The sequence below is a fragment of the Centruroides vittatus genome, unplaced genomic scaffold, assembly GCF_030686945.1.
Source record: "Centruroides vittatus isolate TY-2023 unplaced genomic scaffold, ASM3068694v2 scaffold_1444, whole genome shotgun sequence".
Classification (NCBI taxonomy): domain Eukaryota; kingdom Metazoa; phylum Arthropoda; class Arachnida; order Scorpiones; family Buthidae; genus Centruroides; species Centruroides vittatus.
This window is the reverse complement of record NW_027122679.1, coordinates 1,136,670-1,153,141: the sequence shown is the minus strand read 5'-3', so window position 1 is coordinate 1,153,141 and position 16,472 is coordinate 1,136,670. Positions and strand designations below refer to the sequence as shown.

Sequence of the window (16,472 nt, the reverse complement as noted above, 5' to 3'; positions counted from 1 at the left end):
GTGTGCCTATTTTCAAGCTTGCAGGATCTATCTTAGTTTGGATCTCATTGAGCATTTCCTCTGGACAGAGGGTTTCACCATCCTCTGTAGTCGTAGTCTCAATAATGAGGTCCTGTGGTTTCACTTGTGTTTTATTATCAGCTATAGCTTCGGCTATAATATGTGTGGTACGACTCCCGCTGATCCTTCCCTTCCTTACTGCATCGGCGTAGGTACCCTTCCCTTCCTGCTCAGTTGAGCGGAGTGCTAATACTATTCCAAATAAGTTATTCGCAGCTGCGTGCATGTCAAGCGCCGCCTGTCTCACACTTTTCCTATTAGCAACCGAAACCGAGCCATAGGAATTTGCTGGGAGAGCTTGCATAATACAGTCAAGTCCTCTGGAAATTACAGCTAGTAACTTCCTTTCCGGCACGTCCGCCAAGGTATCCATGAGAACGATTGACAGAAGAGTATAGAGTCCAAGAAACCAAGTTTGTAGCCCGCACAGACGCGCACACACGAAAACAAGTAAAAACGCCGAACAGCGCAAAAACACGCTACCCGGCTACAGCTCGCCAAACGGCTCGGATACGCCGAACGGCTGAGACCAGAAAAACACGTGGAGAACAGTTCTTTGTTACAGAGATGACAACTAAGTAGCGATAACTTAATAACTAACAGAGTAATATTAACTAAATTTATACAGTATACAGAGCGCGTAATGGGCTAACAAAGCCCGTCGAAGAAAAGTCCGATTACACAAGGGGGGGCCGATGGGGCCCGAGAAAGAACGTAACTACAGACGGCTGTAACTCGCCAACCGCGAGACGTAGAACAAAATTAAAACACTCACGGCTTCCTTACAATTAGTTCTTCCCAACGGTGTATAATATCCATAGGAGAAATCACTAAATCCAAAGTTACAGCAGTCGGAAAGCAGAGCACACTTACTTCACGACTATAAGGATTGGCGACTTTTCTCGATCCATCTGTAATAAGTAACTGATATCCTTCAGTTCTATATTGTCAAAGTGAGTAGTAAATTTGAACCAATTTTATCAATGATTTTTTGAAATTAAATGTATGAATGACTGCCAACATGAAAGTGTTAAATGTAGGGCTTGAATGTTTTCTGGTCAATAAACCATTGTTAATACAATGACTATCAAAAACTATGTAAGATGGTGTAGTTATTGCAGAAATCATAAAAATGGAATTTCTTAAGTTGGGTCCTTTAACTGTTTTTCTTTACAGAACAAACTATTTTAATAATAATAATAAAAAATAGCAATAAAATTGCATAAAAATTTCATATAATTAAGAAATTTACTCAATTTATATTATTTCAAAACTAGTAAATATTTGTTACTCAAACATTTTCATTATTACATTGCAATATAATTAAAGATTTTACAGAAAAACCTTTGTTAACTATATTTTTGAATTTTGTCTTTGCTTAAACTGTAAAACTATATAATATCAAATGAACAATTATTCATTTGATATATCAAATGAACAATAATTCATTTGATATTATCATCTAATTTTAGAATTTACTTGAATTTAGTAGAAAAATTTAATGGTTATTTTAATCTTTTGCATGTATTTTAGATCGCATGTAATATTTCCAACCGATTTTAATTTTGATGTAAAATTATTAGAAGATTACAATGGAACACTGCAAACAGATAAAATTGCCGTCGACGATCTAACATTAGAAATATTAAATAAAAAGTGAGTCTGTTAGAATAATTATTTTTGTGTTTTAATTTAACATTTACTTATTTGAAATAACAAGAAAATTTATTGTCAGATTGGAAGATCTTAGGTCTAAATTATTACAATGTCAAACCGAACTCAAGGAAAAATACTTGGAACTCGAACAGTATGAATCCGAGACTGCAGTTCTGAGGAGCACGGGAGAAACTAAATTGTAATAATATAACAAATGCATTTTGATCGGTATATATTTCTATCCGCATTGAATATTTTGCTAACATCTTTGATTTAGACTTCTGGTAAAAAAACGAGCAATGGACATTCTCAAGAAGTCTATTGGCGAATTAAATTGTCGACAGAAGAGACTGCAAGAAATGTGTCAGTTGTTAGATGCCCCGTTGTCTATGGTTGGTTCAGCAGGACCCATGCCTGGAATAGAATTAGACGAAAAGGTGACGATTGAAGAACATTCTGTAAGTATCAAATTTTTTATTTTTATCAAATTGACATGTTCATTGATTCATGAAAGATTGAATTTTCCTGATATTACCTGTCTGTCTAGGCTGAAATTTTAAATTTTTTTATTTAAAAAAAAGAATTATTTTATAAAAAAGTAACAAATAAGCCTCTTTTTTTTCTTTCTAATATGATTGTGAAAGTAAGAACAAATATTTATAAGTTTTTGATTCGTAGTTTCATTTTCAAATATCCTAGACCTGATTGGATTAATTTGATGACTATTCGATCTCCACTAAATTACTGGTATACAACAAAATAAAACATGTAATTACCAATAACCAGCAAGAAATTAGATTTAACTAATCCCAAACAAACAATTTCGCCTGTTTTCAACAGTCAACCTCGGGTTTCGAAATAATGGAATGCTTGTTAAAAGAACGCAAATTTCAAAAATTTTTTAAAAATTTGCATGTTATGAAAATATGTACGTGCTCAATGTTGTATTTAACAAGGTTCTTCAAACTGGATTACAATTTTAAAAATAATAGGTTTATATAAAACGTAAAATCCAAACTTAAACTCAAGATTTATTGTACGTCAAATCACGCCTTCCATGTGGTTGCTAATGAGTCCATCTTTTAAAAATTAATTGCTGTCCCTCTCTTAAATGCTTTGAATATTTCCAGTCATCAAGATATTTCAGTTTGGCCAGGTCATCGCAATGCTGTAGTAAATGGGTGTCATCAAATTTAACCTGGACATCGCTATCAACAGCGAAAGAAGTTAATGCAGTAGTGGTTCTGTAGTGGTTAGACCTTTCTGAATTGTGTATTTAGACTCCCTGATCCTCATTCTTAGACCACATGCAGTAGCTCCAATGTATTCATGTGGACAGTTGACCCTATGATCGTTTAGAGCCGTGGTTCTCAATCTGTGATCCACAGAACACGGGTGCTCCATGAAGCCACTTCAAGTGTTCCACGAAAAATCAAATATACAATTAAAAATTGTTGCAAAAGGAAAATCAATACAATGTAAAATAATTTTTGTATGGGAATGTAATCAGCAAATGTCAATGTTGTCATCTACTGGACTGAGTGTGCTTTATTTCAAAAAGATTTGCCACCCTGCTTTAAAGCTGATGTATTGCAAGTGTTCTGCAGAAAAAAAATTTCAAAGTTTAGTGTTTCCCAACTTCAAAAAGATTGAGAACCACTGGTTTAGAGGGATAGTATAGACTCCTGGGATACAATTTCAGTCCAATTAGTTGTTATTGTTTCTAATACTAGAAAAAACAGTAGGAGATCTTATATAAGCGATCCTGTTACTCGTAAAGCAGGATATTTCCTCATAGATGTTGGCAAGGACCTTATTATAAATAACAGGTACAAAGGATCTGTTCTTTGATTGTAATGTTTCTGTTAGATGCTCCTGGCATACAAGAGCAGTGAGAAGGTATGCAGGAAATCCATGCTGCCTGGATACACTTGAAATGTAATCCAGTTCTATTTTCTCATCTTCTGCCATTGAACAATGGGTGTAAGCCCTTCTTACAAGGTCCTTAAAAGCAGAGATCTTATAATTGAAAGGATCATGTGATTTTGCATGGATGAAGAGCATAGCATATGAGGTCTTGTAGAACACCTCATTCTCAACTGGCCTTGTTGTAATGTGATGTCTATGTCAAGAAAGTGTACTCGGGTGCAATTTTGTTGTTCTACCCGCAAAGAGAGGCCATAAGTGTTGTCATTGAAAGCCTTGATGAATGCAGACAAGTTCGGTTTTTTCTTCAAAATATTCAACACATCATCAACATATCTCACGTATAACATAATGTTACTGCTATCATCAAGTAAGACACGTTGCTGAAGGCACCTGACCACCAATTCACAAAGCATTTCTGAGATGGGACTACCCATAGGTACTCCTCTTCCCTGGAGGAAAGTATCCTTTTTAAATACGAAAAAGGCTGAGTGACATATAAGGTATGCTAACTCCAAAATGTTGGAAATGTGTTTAGGGAGGCCACGATGATGGGCCATCATGACCAATACAATGTCCTGGAAACATTGCATTAAGCCTCTCCCAAACAGATAAGGCAGAGTGTAATTACCCCCATTTGACAAGCAACTTTTTGGACACACTGTGTACATGACTTGCAAATTGTTTGTACAGATACATTTGTCTGTCTTGCTTCATATCTATTTGCAATATAATTTTGTTTGAAGTAAAACTTAGGTTTAATTTTTAGTAAGTTTTTTTTAATTGTTAATAACAATATTGAAAAATATATTCAATAAAATTGGTTTTCCTAAAAATAAGATTTTTATTTGATAGAAAATAAAAGAAAGCAGCACTTCTAGTTTGAATATTATTGGAAAGAAATCGGCCAAGTTATTCGTCGAGAAATTAAAGCAACCATTTCATTCCTTCCATAAAAAATCTGTGAGAATCTTTTTGCTTTTAATGTATTAATTAATAAAATTAATTTTACTGAATAATTTATTAGTAAAAATTCTAAGTAGATATTTCCTTGGTCTTTATGACTTTATATTATGTATATATCTTATGATTATATCAAATTCTATAACAAAGATATGTCTTTCCTTTAAGGTAGTCAAAAATCTTCCTATTTTATAGAAGTTTTTAATTTAAAAACTAATTGCTGAGAGCCTCAAAGTACTGTATGTTCCTACTAATTTAGAAGAAGAAATATTAGACATTTAACTTATTTGTTAGAACATTTTATAGAATTTTTAGTTTATACAGGTATACCTCGAGTTACATCTTTCTTGATTATATGTTGATTTTTATTTTTCCATATACTTTTTTGACAAACAAGTTTTAGTCATTTTATTCGACTTATTTTATTGACATCCGTCTGCCACAAATATTGAAGTCATAATATCACTCACTAGAAAAGTGTTAAAAGCACATAAAATCGTATTAAAATATGTACATTTATAGTAAATGTTAATATAATCATCATAAATCCTAGAGAACAAAACATGAAAACATCTGTATATCTGTGTCATCTTATTTAGCAGTCTTATTATTGGCATTTTTCACAGTAGTTCCAATATCTACCATTTGGCGTTGTTGTCAGCGCCACTTGATATTGGTAAATTTAACATAAATTAGTTTATTTTCTACTATTGCAAAATAATTTTAATAACTGTATTTGTTATTTAACCTTAAAAAATCATCTTATTTTATAATGTCTTAGAGAAACCACATTCACAAATAAAGAGTCTGCGATGTACTGTAAACATCACCAAATTGTAAACATGTACTGTACATACAGGTATTTGTAAATTTAGATTACTTTTTTTCCTGTACTGTATTAAAAACTAAAATTTATTTGTTTGTAAGCTTAAAATAGATTCTTATTAACCATATATTATTAAAAATGCATTTATAAATAAAATACAGAACTGGGAATGGTAATTTGTGGTTTAGCCTAGTGACAAGTAAATTCGACTTACGTCGCCTCACCTGGAACCAATTACCGATGTAAGGTGAGGTTTACCTGTACACATAATATAAAGAACAAATTTAGATTTCTTAAAAGACAGTTAAGAAATCTAAATCATAAAAAATTAGATAAGAAAAGGTGTACCATAAAAAGGAAGTACTTGGAAGTAGATAGTGTCTCATATTGTCATAGTATTTCATACTAGTAGCCCGGGACACCCCCTAGTGGGCATTCTAGCAGTGTTACAAATTCCTATGAGGCACTTAATATATGAAAGTTTTATGCGCTTAATTTTGAAAAGTTTGATGCACTTAATATATATAAATGTATGCAATTCTTCATCTTAAAAACTAAACTTTATATTGTTGATTTAAATGTTTGAAATATGACACACGATAGGGGCACCTCTAGTGCTCGTTTTTGGCATACAGTTACGCGGACGGATGGCCGACACACGTTCCATGGGTTATATAGATAGAAAATGGCTCAATAAACCTCTGTTATTAACTCAGCAGAATGGCCACAAAGCTCTTCAGACATTTTCGGCCTACACTGAAGGTCGTCTTTGGGAAACCAAAGAGTTATAAATGGAATGCTTGGAACATGCACTTCAAAATTTGAACGTATGGAATTCAACGTTTGAATGTGATTGTGCCTTACAAATGCAAACATCAAATCCATACAATCAAATTTTGAAGTACGTGTTTCAAACATTCCAATTTAGAACTCTTTGGTTTCCCGAGGAAGGCCTTCGATTTAGGCCAAAAATGTTTGAAGATCTTTGCTGCTTTCTGCTGAATTGACAGTGAGGTTTATTGACTTATTATATAATTCAAGTGTTCAAGTGCATTCAAATTACTATGACTCATTAGCAGGAATGTCAACAAACATTTAAATAATATGTCATTGTTAGAGGTTATTCAAACATTTTTTATTTATTATTATTTTTGACTCTTTCTGCCTTGTAGACACTAAGATTTTTAATTAAGCCCATCATGAGTTTAGCCTTGCTCGCAATTAGATGGCCGGGTGGCGAGGGATGGGACCGATGTATTCGAGATGGACCACTCCTGAAAATTTTCCAGGTTTTTCGACCCAATTGAATTCATTTTTGGGTTCTCGGAGCAGTAGACCAACACCCTAACCACTTGGCTTTTCAGCTGTCATTCAAACATTTGTCAACATTACCAATAACAAGTCACTAATTCTGAAGCATTTTTATATTTTCTTATTAGGTTTTTTCCCCATTCAAGCATTTTTTCTTATTTTTGTTTTATTTGCGAAGTTATCCATTAATTAATTATCTTCTGGTATGTTTTGTTATGAGAAAATTGAAGAAAATTAGTTTTAATGCTTTGTTATCTCAAAAGATAACAAATCATTAGAAAACTGGAAATTTTTGTTCAAAATTGTATAAAATTATAACATTGCATACTATTAATCATAATCATAATGATCTTAATGACAAACAAGATGCTATTGAACACATTAGTTGTTACTTTTAATGCCAAGTTAAAAATCAAGAATTGATTTGTCAAGTTGTTGTGTTCTATAAAAGTGAGGCAGTACAGTCCACGAATGAAACGTACAGAAAGGACTCTGCAACGACTACAATAATAGACAATGTCCCTTTATTCCACTTAGAATAAATAAGGTTTTTTGATAAGGAATCCCAAGTGATTTTTTTTATGACTTACAAATCGAGGTGTTTCACACAGGGGACTCTCTGTCCCTAAACAAAGCACAATGGTGTGTTATTTTTCTAGCGCGTAACAATCAGTCCCTCGTAATTGCATGACTAACCTAACTTAAATCTAGCTTAAATCTAACTTAATATTAAGGAAAAATAAGAAAGATAGGATAGCGGGAAGGTAGAAGAAATGAAGGGATGATTCACCCGGGGTTTCCTCTTTCTTCGGCGGATACGTACTTTGTGTATGATCTGGGTTCGACGATAGTGGCTTTCTTATCTCAATTATCGGGGTTCTCCAATATGCCGGTCTCTATATTTCGGTTCCTCACTAGACTATCGCAAACTTCTTTCCTCTCTTGGAAATCACGATCGAGCCTCTCTCTTTTCGTCCTTCTCTCTTCGTGTCTAGTCGAAAAGTGATCCCTCTCTTAGCCACTTTTTCCCCAGGCCACACTACCTGCTATTGTCTCTACCGATTCTCAGAATGGCTAATCCAGCCCCACAGCGATAACGGTCATCTTGGAAAGTTTAAGAAAGAATAGAGAAAGGAAAAAAGAGGAAATTGCAAAAATAAGATAGGATTATAACTATATACAATAAGATATATATATACAATAAGATATATATATACAATATGGCCAACGGTCACAAAGTTTTAATGTCAAGTTAAAAATCAAGAATTGATTTGTCAAATCTATCTTACACCATTTGCTTTCCTTCTATATGAGTTCTTGAAAAAATTTTTTTCTGAGAAATTATCATATTTATTCACGTATAAGGCAATCTCGCATATAAGACGAGGTATGACTTTAAAGATCAAAATAAAGAAAATTAGATTTATTAATATAATTCTGATTTTATTTTGTTTAATCACAAATAAAATATTATCAAATGCATGTAAATGCACACATTGTCCCGCAAAAATTACTGGCATTTTAAACTTTAAGAAAAAAATCTTGTAAAATAGACAACGTAATTTGTTTATGTAAAGCTGGACAATCTGGAACTTTTTTTGCCAATTCTTAACAGTTGAATCCACTCTAGCTCGATTAAACTTATGAGTTTCTCCGAATTCTGATTTCCAAATAATCATATTTCACGTGGGAATGGATTAAAGCTTATATCGGGCTCCCATATGATTTTGGAATTACATCTTTCATCTTTACGCCTGTCATACACAAGAACGATTCAAATGACCCAGATAAAATAGTTTTGTTTTTAAACACCAGAGAGTGAGCATCCAGTAAAAAATGCGAATGTACAGTTCACAAAAATTATTGCAAAAATGCAAAGAATCCTTCACTCGTGCATATAGGACAACCTAAGTTTTTGAAGCAGTGAAAAATGAATAAAAACCTCATCTTATATGCAAGTAAATTCAGTATGTACTTTCAAAATTAAAATGGTGTGAAAAATTAGATTATTTGATTCCCAATGCTTACTTTTAATTTTATAAGAACTGGACATTTTAGCATCCTTGCTTCCATTTGATTCTTGTGTCGGATTGCCCGAGAGGCAAGGCCAGATAGTATTTTAATTTAGAAAAGTTAAAACACTACTAAATGATCTGCTAAATCATCTTTCAAGCTGTTTTAGGGCTAGTAAATAATTAAATACAAATAAATTTGGCTAGAGATAGGTGGTTATGCAACCATGTCTCATGATAAATTTAATAATTAGAAATAATTTGATTTTTTTATTTTAATTTAGAATATTGTGGAAGAAAAGAATTGGCTTGGAGTGGGACTCAAACCCATAACTCCTGTTTACTGTGCAGATATGTTACCAGCTATGCTATCCAGACTTCTCTCCAATCTTTGCTTTCAGGCCTATTAATTAATTTAGTACAACCATACTGGCTACTCATGACACCAGTGAGGACAATTTAGTGTCCATGGTCCTCTGTGACTCTTACTCAACTGGCACTTTAACCCCAGCATACTATCCAGACTTCTGACCAATCTTCACCTCCAGAGTGGGGGTGAAGATTGGTCAGAAGTCTGGATAGCATATCTAACAATAGCTCTGCATGATAAGTTGGAGTTGTGGGTTTAAATCCCATTCCAGACCAATTTTTTTCCCAGAATCTGTATTCTAAATTAAAATTAAAGATTAATTTAGTTCTAATTACTAATTTACCATGAGATGATGGCATAACTGCCTACCTCTAGCCAAATTAATTTGTATTTAATTATTTACTTTCCTTAAAATAGCCCAATTGTTTCACCAGTGACTTACCCTAAGGGCGAACAAGGCAATTACCTGCAGGCCCTTACCCAATGGGACTGCTTCAAACCAATCGTTTATAAATTCATTATTGTACTAAGAATATCAAAATTTAAATTTTGGCCATATCTGGGATTCTATATTGTAGGTGTAGTGCAGGCACAGTGCAGATGTCATGTTTAAAAAATGAGCGTGGATACTAGGGGATTCCCTGAACAAAAAATGTTTGAAGTCAACACTGTACTGTACATGGGGCCTCGTGATTCTATAATGCACCACTGTGTTTCATAATACAAATAAGTCAGATGATTGTTTCTTATATATTTAACATAACGTTTAAGTACTTTGCATTAATTTCTAATTTTGTTTTTGTTCTGATAGGTAAGTAAAGATCAATTATAAAATTTCAATTAAAAAAAAATATTAATTTTAATGACAATCTGTTGATATTTAGCTAAACAAATTTAATTGAAAAATATGAATTATCTTTATTTCTTAGAGTAGCATCGAGATCTTATCCAAACAAAAGACAAATTATAATTCAATAAATATTCCTACTACATCTAATGAGATAAACGTAAGGTTTTTTTTTAAATTGTTATTTTAATGAAAATAACTTTAGTCAATATTTTAACAAATTTTATAATTTTTACTTAATTTTTAGTTAGATTTGGATTATCTGAAAGGTCTTCAGGATGAAGAATGGTTTCACGGCGTGTTGCCCCGTGAAGAGGTGATTCGATTATTAGTTAATGAAGGAGATTTTCTAGTGAGAGAGACATTACGAAATGAAGAAAGGCAGATAGTTTTGTCTGTCTGTTGGCAAGGCCATAAACATTTTATCATTCAAAATACATCAGATGTAAGTTATTTAAAATGTAGAATACAAATTCTATATAGCAAAATATGTTTAGGATGTAATGAATATTTTTTAGATGGTAAATATATTTTAGTTTTATGTGATAATGTAATTCATTGCAAGGTTGATCTTCCAGGAAAACAGTTATGGGAAACCATTCCCTATTTAGGTGTTAGATATGTAAAGAAAACCAGAGAAACTCTGTGCAGCCGGCTGTCAGTTGGGTGTAAAACGTGGAGCAACTACCAGTGTGTGATGGTTTTGCCACTTGGACAGTGGTGGGCTTAAATAGACATAAGGCAGCTTCACAATTTTTACAAACAAAAGTTTTTGTTGATCATTTTTTGAGATAATAAAATCCTTTAAAAGATAGGATTATATTTCGGTATGCACCAAACAGAGCATTGATGAACTGCAACGTACAAAAACACATTACCGTATTTGGCGACGAGTTCATCGGTGCATTGACCGATGCATATTGTACTTATCAGGCTGCAAATATGGTGAGCTCTAATGAAGCAATAAGGCCACTTCCACGATTATATTATTAACACCATTTTTACAACTCATCTGTATTAACCCCAAAGTTATTTTGATGAAATAAAAGTGCAAATGCCAGTATAGGTCTGTTTGCTTCCACCATCTTGTTAGGTTGTCAGACATTCCAGTAAAAGATAAAATTTTTTAAATAGTACACAAGAAATTTTTCCATATTGTAAAAATATAGTTAATGCTTGACTGTACTACTGCTAATAAGATATAAAATTCAGAATTTCTTAATGAAATTTCAACTTGATATTTTGAATACAGCAATATACTATTTGATTAAAAATATTGGTTGAATATGAATTTTCAAATTGTTTTTTGGATACTATTTGATATAGTTATTAAAAATTGGAGGAAAAAAAATGCATTTTTTAAAAAAGAAATGATTAATTTTGGATTATACATTATTGTAAAGGTTTAACTGGAGTAAATCATGATCTATTGTGGGGGGATTTTCAGAAAACATTGTTTCATGGCTGCATGTGTATGAAAGTGTGATGAAGATCTCTTGCAATATTATCCACTTTCATTTGTGTTTAAACTAAGATTTTATTATCTGAGACAAGTTACAGTCAAAGAATTTTCAAAATGGCATTTTTAACTAAAAATCTGTCCAAAATAACTTTTGTCAAGGTCTCAGTTTACTCTGAATTAAGTATATTTTCATTCGATTACTCTCTGTCCTGAAATAATGTTCCACTTTATTGATCTTGTATAATGATTTTGAGCTTGTAATACTACAAACAAGAAAAAATTTAATGTATTCTACTCTAGATTAGCCATGTTTACTTATTAAAATTTGCTTTTGAATGATCAATTTATTTTTATCTTACATACTGTACTTGTTGTTTGAGTATATAAGTTTATTTTCCTTTTAAACAAAGAAATTTTATTAAAAATCGAGCAGTATTTAAAGAAAAGTTCACCTTTGTACAAGTATGTTGCTATTATGTACTTAAATTTATGTAGTTTGTTGTTTACATAAAAGATTTAACATATCAATACTGGAAAAATACTAAGTTAATTTTTGTCTCCATTTAATCTAATAATAAAAGATTTACTATTAGATTAAATTAGCTGTACATAATTTCACATATATTAATTGAAATAAATTTGCATTTAGGGAAAATATAGGTTTGAAGGTCCTGTATTTTCAACGGTTCAAGAATTAATAATGTTTCAGCTTCACTCTAACACTCCCGTAACGAATCGATCCGGAGCAATGATAAAAAACCCAGTGTTGAGAGAACAGTGGCAACTAAATAATGAGGATGTAGAACTAGTCGAGAAGATCGGAAGGGTGATTATAATCATGTATTGTGTAATCGATGCAGATTAATTGGGATGAATGGTAAATTATTAAATGTTTCAGCTTTTTTCAGTAGAAGTTGTTTGGATTTTTTGCCAAACTGTCATGCTACAAGCATAATATAGCCAATTTGACTAATGTTACTTTTCCAATAAATTTGTCCATTTATCCTGATTAATCAGTACATTACTGTAATTTGATGTTATTAATCCTTGTAATCATTAAATTGCAGGGAAATTTTGGAGACGTTTATAAAGGTTTCATCCGTAAAACAAAAGTTCCGGTCGCAATTAAGACATGCAGGATTAATCTGCCAGACGAGCAGAAGAAAAGATTTCTTCAAGAAGGTCGAATTCTCAGGCAGTATGACCATCCAAACATCGTCAAACTTATCGGGATCTGTGTCCAAAAGCAACCGATTATGATAGTCATGGAATTAGTACCAGGTAAGACATTTTTAAATGAATTGACGCATTAATGTCGCACAAATAAACTTTCCGATTACAAATAAACTACTCATAAAACCTTTTTAAACTGCAGCCATTTTTATTACTATTCAAATGTTTTCGGTCATCTTTAATGATCTTTTCCAAGAAAAAACTAAATTGAATGCTAAATTTGAAAAAGGTCATTAAAGATGACCGAAAACGTTTGAATAGTAATAAAAATGGCTGCAGTTTAGAAAGATTTTATGAGTAGTTTATTTTTAATGCAATGCAGTCAATGAAGAGTTTACTTTCCGATTACTTCAGGAGGTTCGTTATTAAATTATTTAAGGAAAAATGGGCCTAAAATATCTTTGCCGGAACAGCTGAGAATGTGTTTGGATTCAGCTTTAGGGATGGAATATTTGGAGAGTAAAAATTGTATTCACAGGTGAGCATGACCAATTTGAAGATTAATACATAAAAATTATTTAATATTTATATATTTAGAAAATAGCAATCAAAATGTGATGGTGAAGCTTAAAATTTTCATTAATAGAATATTTTCATGATAAAAATGCATAATTTGATCATATTTATGTTCAATTATAAAGTTAATTTTAAAAAATTTTGTTTAGGGATTTGGCAGCTAGAAACTGTTTGGTTGGAAAAAATAATATGGTGAAGATATCCGATTTTGGAATGTCTCGCGAAGAAGAAGAATACACCGTTTCAGACGGGATGAAGCAAATTCCAATTAAGTGGACTGCACCGGAAGCCCTTAATTATGGTATTCTTTAAAATTAATATTTTTTGTTTTAGATTTTCTTGAAAAAAATAAATAACAAGTTTTTCATTGAGTATCAGTCATTGACGATTATTTTTAGAGAGTTTTGTTATCTCGAAAATTTATGTTATGAAATAAATTAGTAATTTTAAGTTCAGAAAATATTAAAATCTTGATCTTTACTACTAGTAAAATGTATTTTGGGGGTAATGTTTTTGGTATTGCAATTCTTTATACTGCCAGATTGCAATACTTGAACAATATTACATTTATTGTATCAAATGGATGGTTCAGGCACGTATTTTGATGGATATTGTTTTCTTCAGTTCCACTTATCTCTGGCTCGTGATTCCACAGAGTTAAACACCACAAGTAGCAGCATAGTGCTTGTTTGTGTTGGCTCTCAATAAACAAATCAGTCTAAGTTATCTGCGCACACATTTTCACTTCTCATATGTAAAATGAAACCTAATTATAAGTTCAAATTCTGCTTCTGGTAAATTCTTTTGGTCATATTGAAATTAAAACCGAAATACATAACGTTCTTTCTTGTAATAGAAATATTTTTGCGGCAGTATTTTTTGTTATTTTATTTTTATTTTTATTCTTACTACGATATTTAGCGCATGCGCTGTTTGTTAGTTTCTAATATACGACGGCGTTTTTGCTTTGGAATTTTTTTTGAATTTTTAAATATTTGTATTGCTTGAGTTCTTTTTTCTGCATTCTTTTGTTTAAGTTCGTTTTTAACTGATGATGGCTGTTTAAAACAGTCGAAAACGTTATTATTATTAAATATTTTTTTGCTGGAATTATCAAGGTTTTTTGTTTTTAATAGTTATTTTCCAGTAGCTATATTTGTTTATTGTCTTATTGAAATTAAATTAATAAATTTTTATTAAATGTAAAAGCTAGATGGATATTACCTATAGTTTAAATTTGTAGCTCTTTAGTTAGTATAATTAATCTAATTCTATATGAAAAATTTTCAGCATTTATTTGAGACACTGTAGGATCTATCCAGGATGTAATATGGCTCCTTTGATATGTAAACTAATAGTCTGCTTTAGATAAAAATGGATAAATGTTGTAATGAACATTACTAATTTTAATTAAAATCTCATAGATATTTAGATTGTTGTATTTATTCTAATAAACAGTAGAGCTACACCACGAAATTAGACGGCACCTCGTAACGGTAAACATATTTCTATTGGTGGGAGATATAGCTTATTGTAGACTGAAAAATCAAACATTTTGTGTTGTTACTCTTACCATATGTTGAAATAAAGCACATGCGTGCCCAGTGTTTGTTGTTCAAATAATAATAAAATGGGAAAAATTACCAGATTTATCCCATTATAGTTTCACTTAATTCCTAAAGAACAGAAATAACAGTACATCTGCAAGATGAAAAAAGTTATAGACGGCACGAGGTTTATTACAATAAATACAGTATTTAGAATTTTTGTAAATATTTTAAACAAAATTTTGCGTACGAGCAAAGAATTTATAAAATAATTGTAACGAGAATGCTACATTTTAGGAAGATATACATCGCTCTGCGACGTTTGGAGTTACGGAGTACTGTTATGGGAGGTATTTTCGTTCGGCAGTACTCCCTACAGCGGTATGACTAACAACAAAGCCCGAGAATTAATCGATTCCGGTAAGTCTACTTTATATATCTAATTGCTCTCAACGCAATTTCCAGTAACTCCTTCGCATTCCTAATATCGAAGGTTATCGGTTACCTTCCCCCGAGAACACTCCAGAGTGCATCTATGAGTTGATGTTACGTTGCTGGGAGTATGATCCGGAGAGAAGACCGCACTTTCAAGAAATACGTGAAATTCTTCAGAATATTTCTGTTTCTTACAAATGAGTCAGCCAGCTATTGAAATAAAAGGTTTTTTGTAAATGAAATGAGATGGCATTTGTAATAGGCAGTTTTTATGGTTAATGTGAAGCTCTTAACTAAACATTGTTCTGTACATTGTAGTCATTTTGGAGTTTTAATAATTTGAATGTTTCGACTTTATTATCATTGTAAAAATTGATTTTACTCTTGTTAATACTTAAGATTTACCAGAAAATTATTTTAATTATGCGAGCAAACAAACTTTTGTATTCTGAAGAGATTTCTTTTTGTTTGTTCTTTAGAAACTGTAATTTGATTTTTCTCCTTACATATTTGTGTATTTCCTACACCAGCACCTAATACTACACAGACAAATTGGCTTATCTAAAACTCACTTTAAAATAATTTTGTAAGTTTTTCTGATGCAAATGCAGATTAAATATTGTAAAAATTTTTATTCTTATTCTTAATGCATAAAATATCTTCAGACTTTTTTTATACAAAAATCTAGGTACGGTAATCAAAAGAATAATTTATTTTTATAGCGTACGTCTTATAAGAATCGGCCATACCGGTTATTGCGTTCGAACATAGAAATACCAAATCGTTTATCTTGTCGGTAATAAGTTTTGAGTGGTTTGTTTGCTTTAAAGGGAATGTTTCTAAGACAACGAGAGCGGTCGTGTTATCTAAATGATAATCCTTTCACATTTGCTGGTCGATACTGTGAAAGATTACTTTTGTGTATTCAGCCAATTTTAAAACGATTTTACATTTTAATTATAATGTAAAATGAAATCAATACTTATGTAGAATAATCAGAAAATAAAATTGTAATATAAAATTTGTGATTTTATTATTATTATTATTATTAGTTTTTAATCTATAAACATTGAAGTTGCCATATATCTACATCCTTGACGTTTTGAATTTAACAGAATAGATAAGATGTGTTTATTTTATCCAATACACAGTATAAATATACACAAATATGCTTATCTAAAGTTTGTAATTACAATACTCATGACATAGATATATTAATATATATTACTTCATAGAGGTGACATTGCTATATAAGAAAAATAAAAGTATTTTTGAAAATACAGTTACTTATTTAAGAATTTATATTCA

General features: G+C 31.5%; 1 protein-coding gene across 4 annotated transcripts in view; it reads left to right on the top strand.

Moving 5' to 3' along the window:
• Window positions 1–16,185, top strand: part of LOC136987079 (tyrosine-protein kinase Fer-like) — a 65,654-nt gene extending 49,469 nt beyond the window's left edge. For all 4 annotated transcript variants that reach the window (XM_067284737.1, XM_067284739.1, XM_067284736.1 and 1 more), the window contains 12 exons: window positions 1,594–1,716; window positions 1,796–1,915; window positions 1,994–2,174; window positions 4,498–4,605; window positions 10,054–10,131; window positions 10,219–10,416; window positions 12,083–12,259; window positions 12,501–12,714; window positions 13,021–13,144; window positions 13,332–13,483; window positions 15,027–15,149; window positions 15,223–16,185. In XM_067284737.1, coding sequence (XP_067140838.1) covers window positions 1,594–1,716; window positions 1,796–1,915; window positions 1,994–2,174; window positions 4,498–4,605; window positions 10,054–10,131; window positions 10,219–10,416; window positions 12,083–12,259; window positions 12,501–12,714; window positions 13,021–13,144; window positions 13,332–13,483; window positions 15,027–15,149; window positions 15,223–15,365 — 1,741 coding nt within the window. In that variant the 3' untranslated portion in view covers window positions 15,366–16,185. The remainder of the gene's footprint in view (window positions 1–1,593; window positions 1,717–1,795; window positions 1,916–1,993; window positions 2,175–4,497; window positions 4,606–10,053; window positions 10,132–10,218; window positions 10,417–12,082; window positions 12,260–12,500; window positions 12,715–13,020; window positions 13,145–13,331; window positions 13,484–15,026; window positions 15,150–15,222) is intronic.
• Window positions 16,186–16,472: the final 287 nt, after the last annotated feature.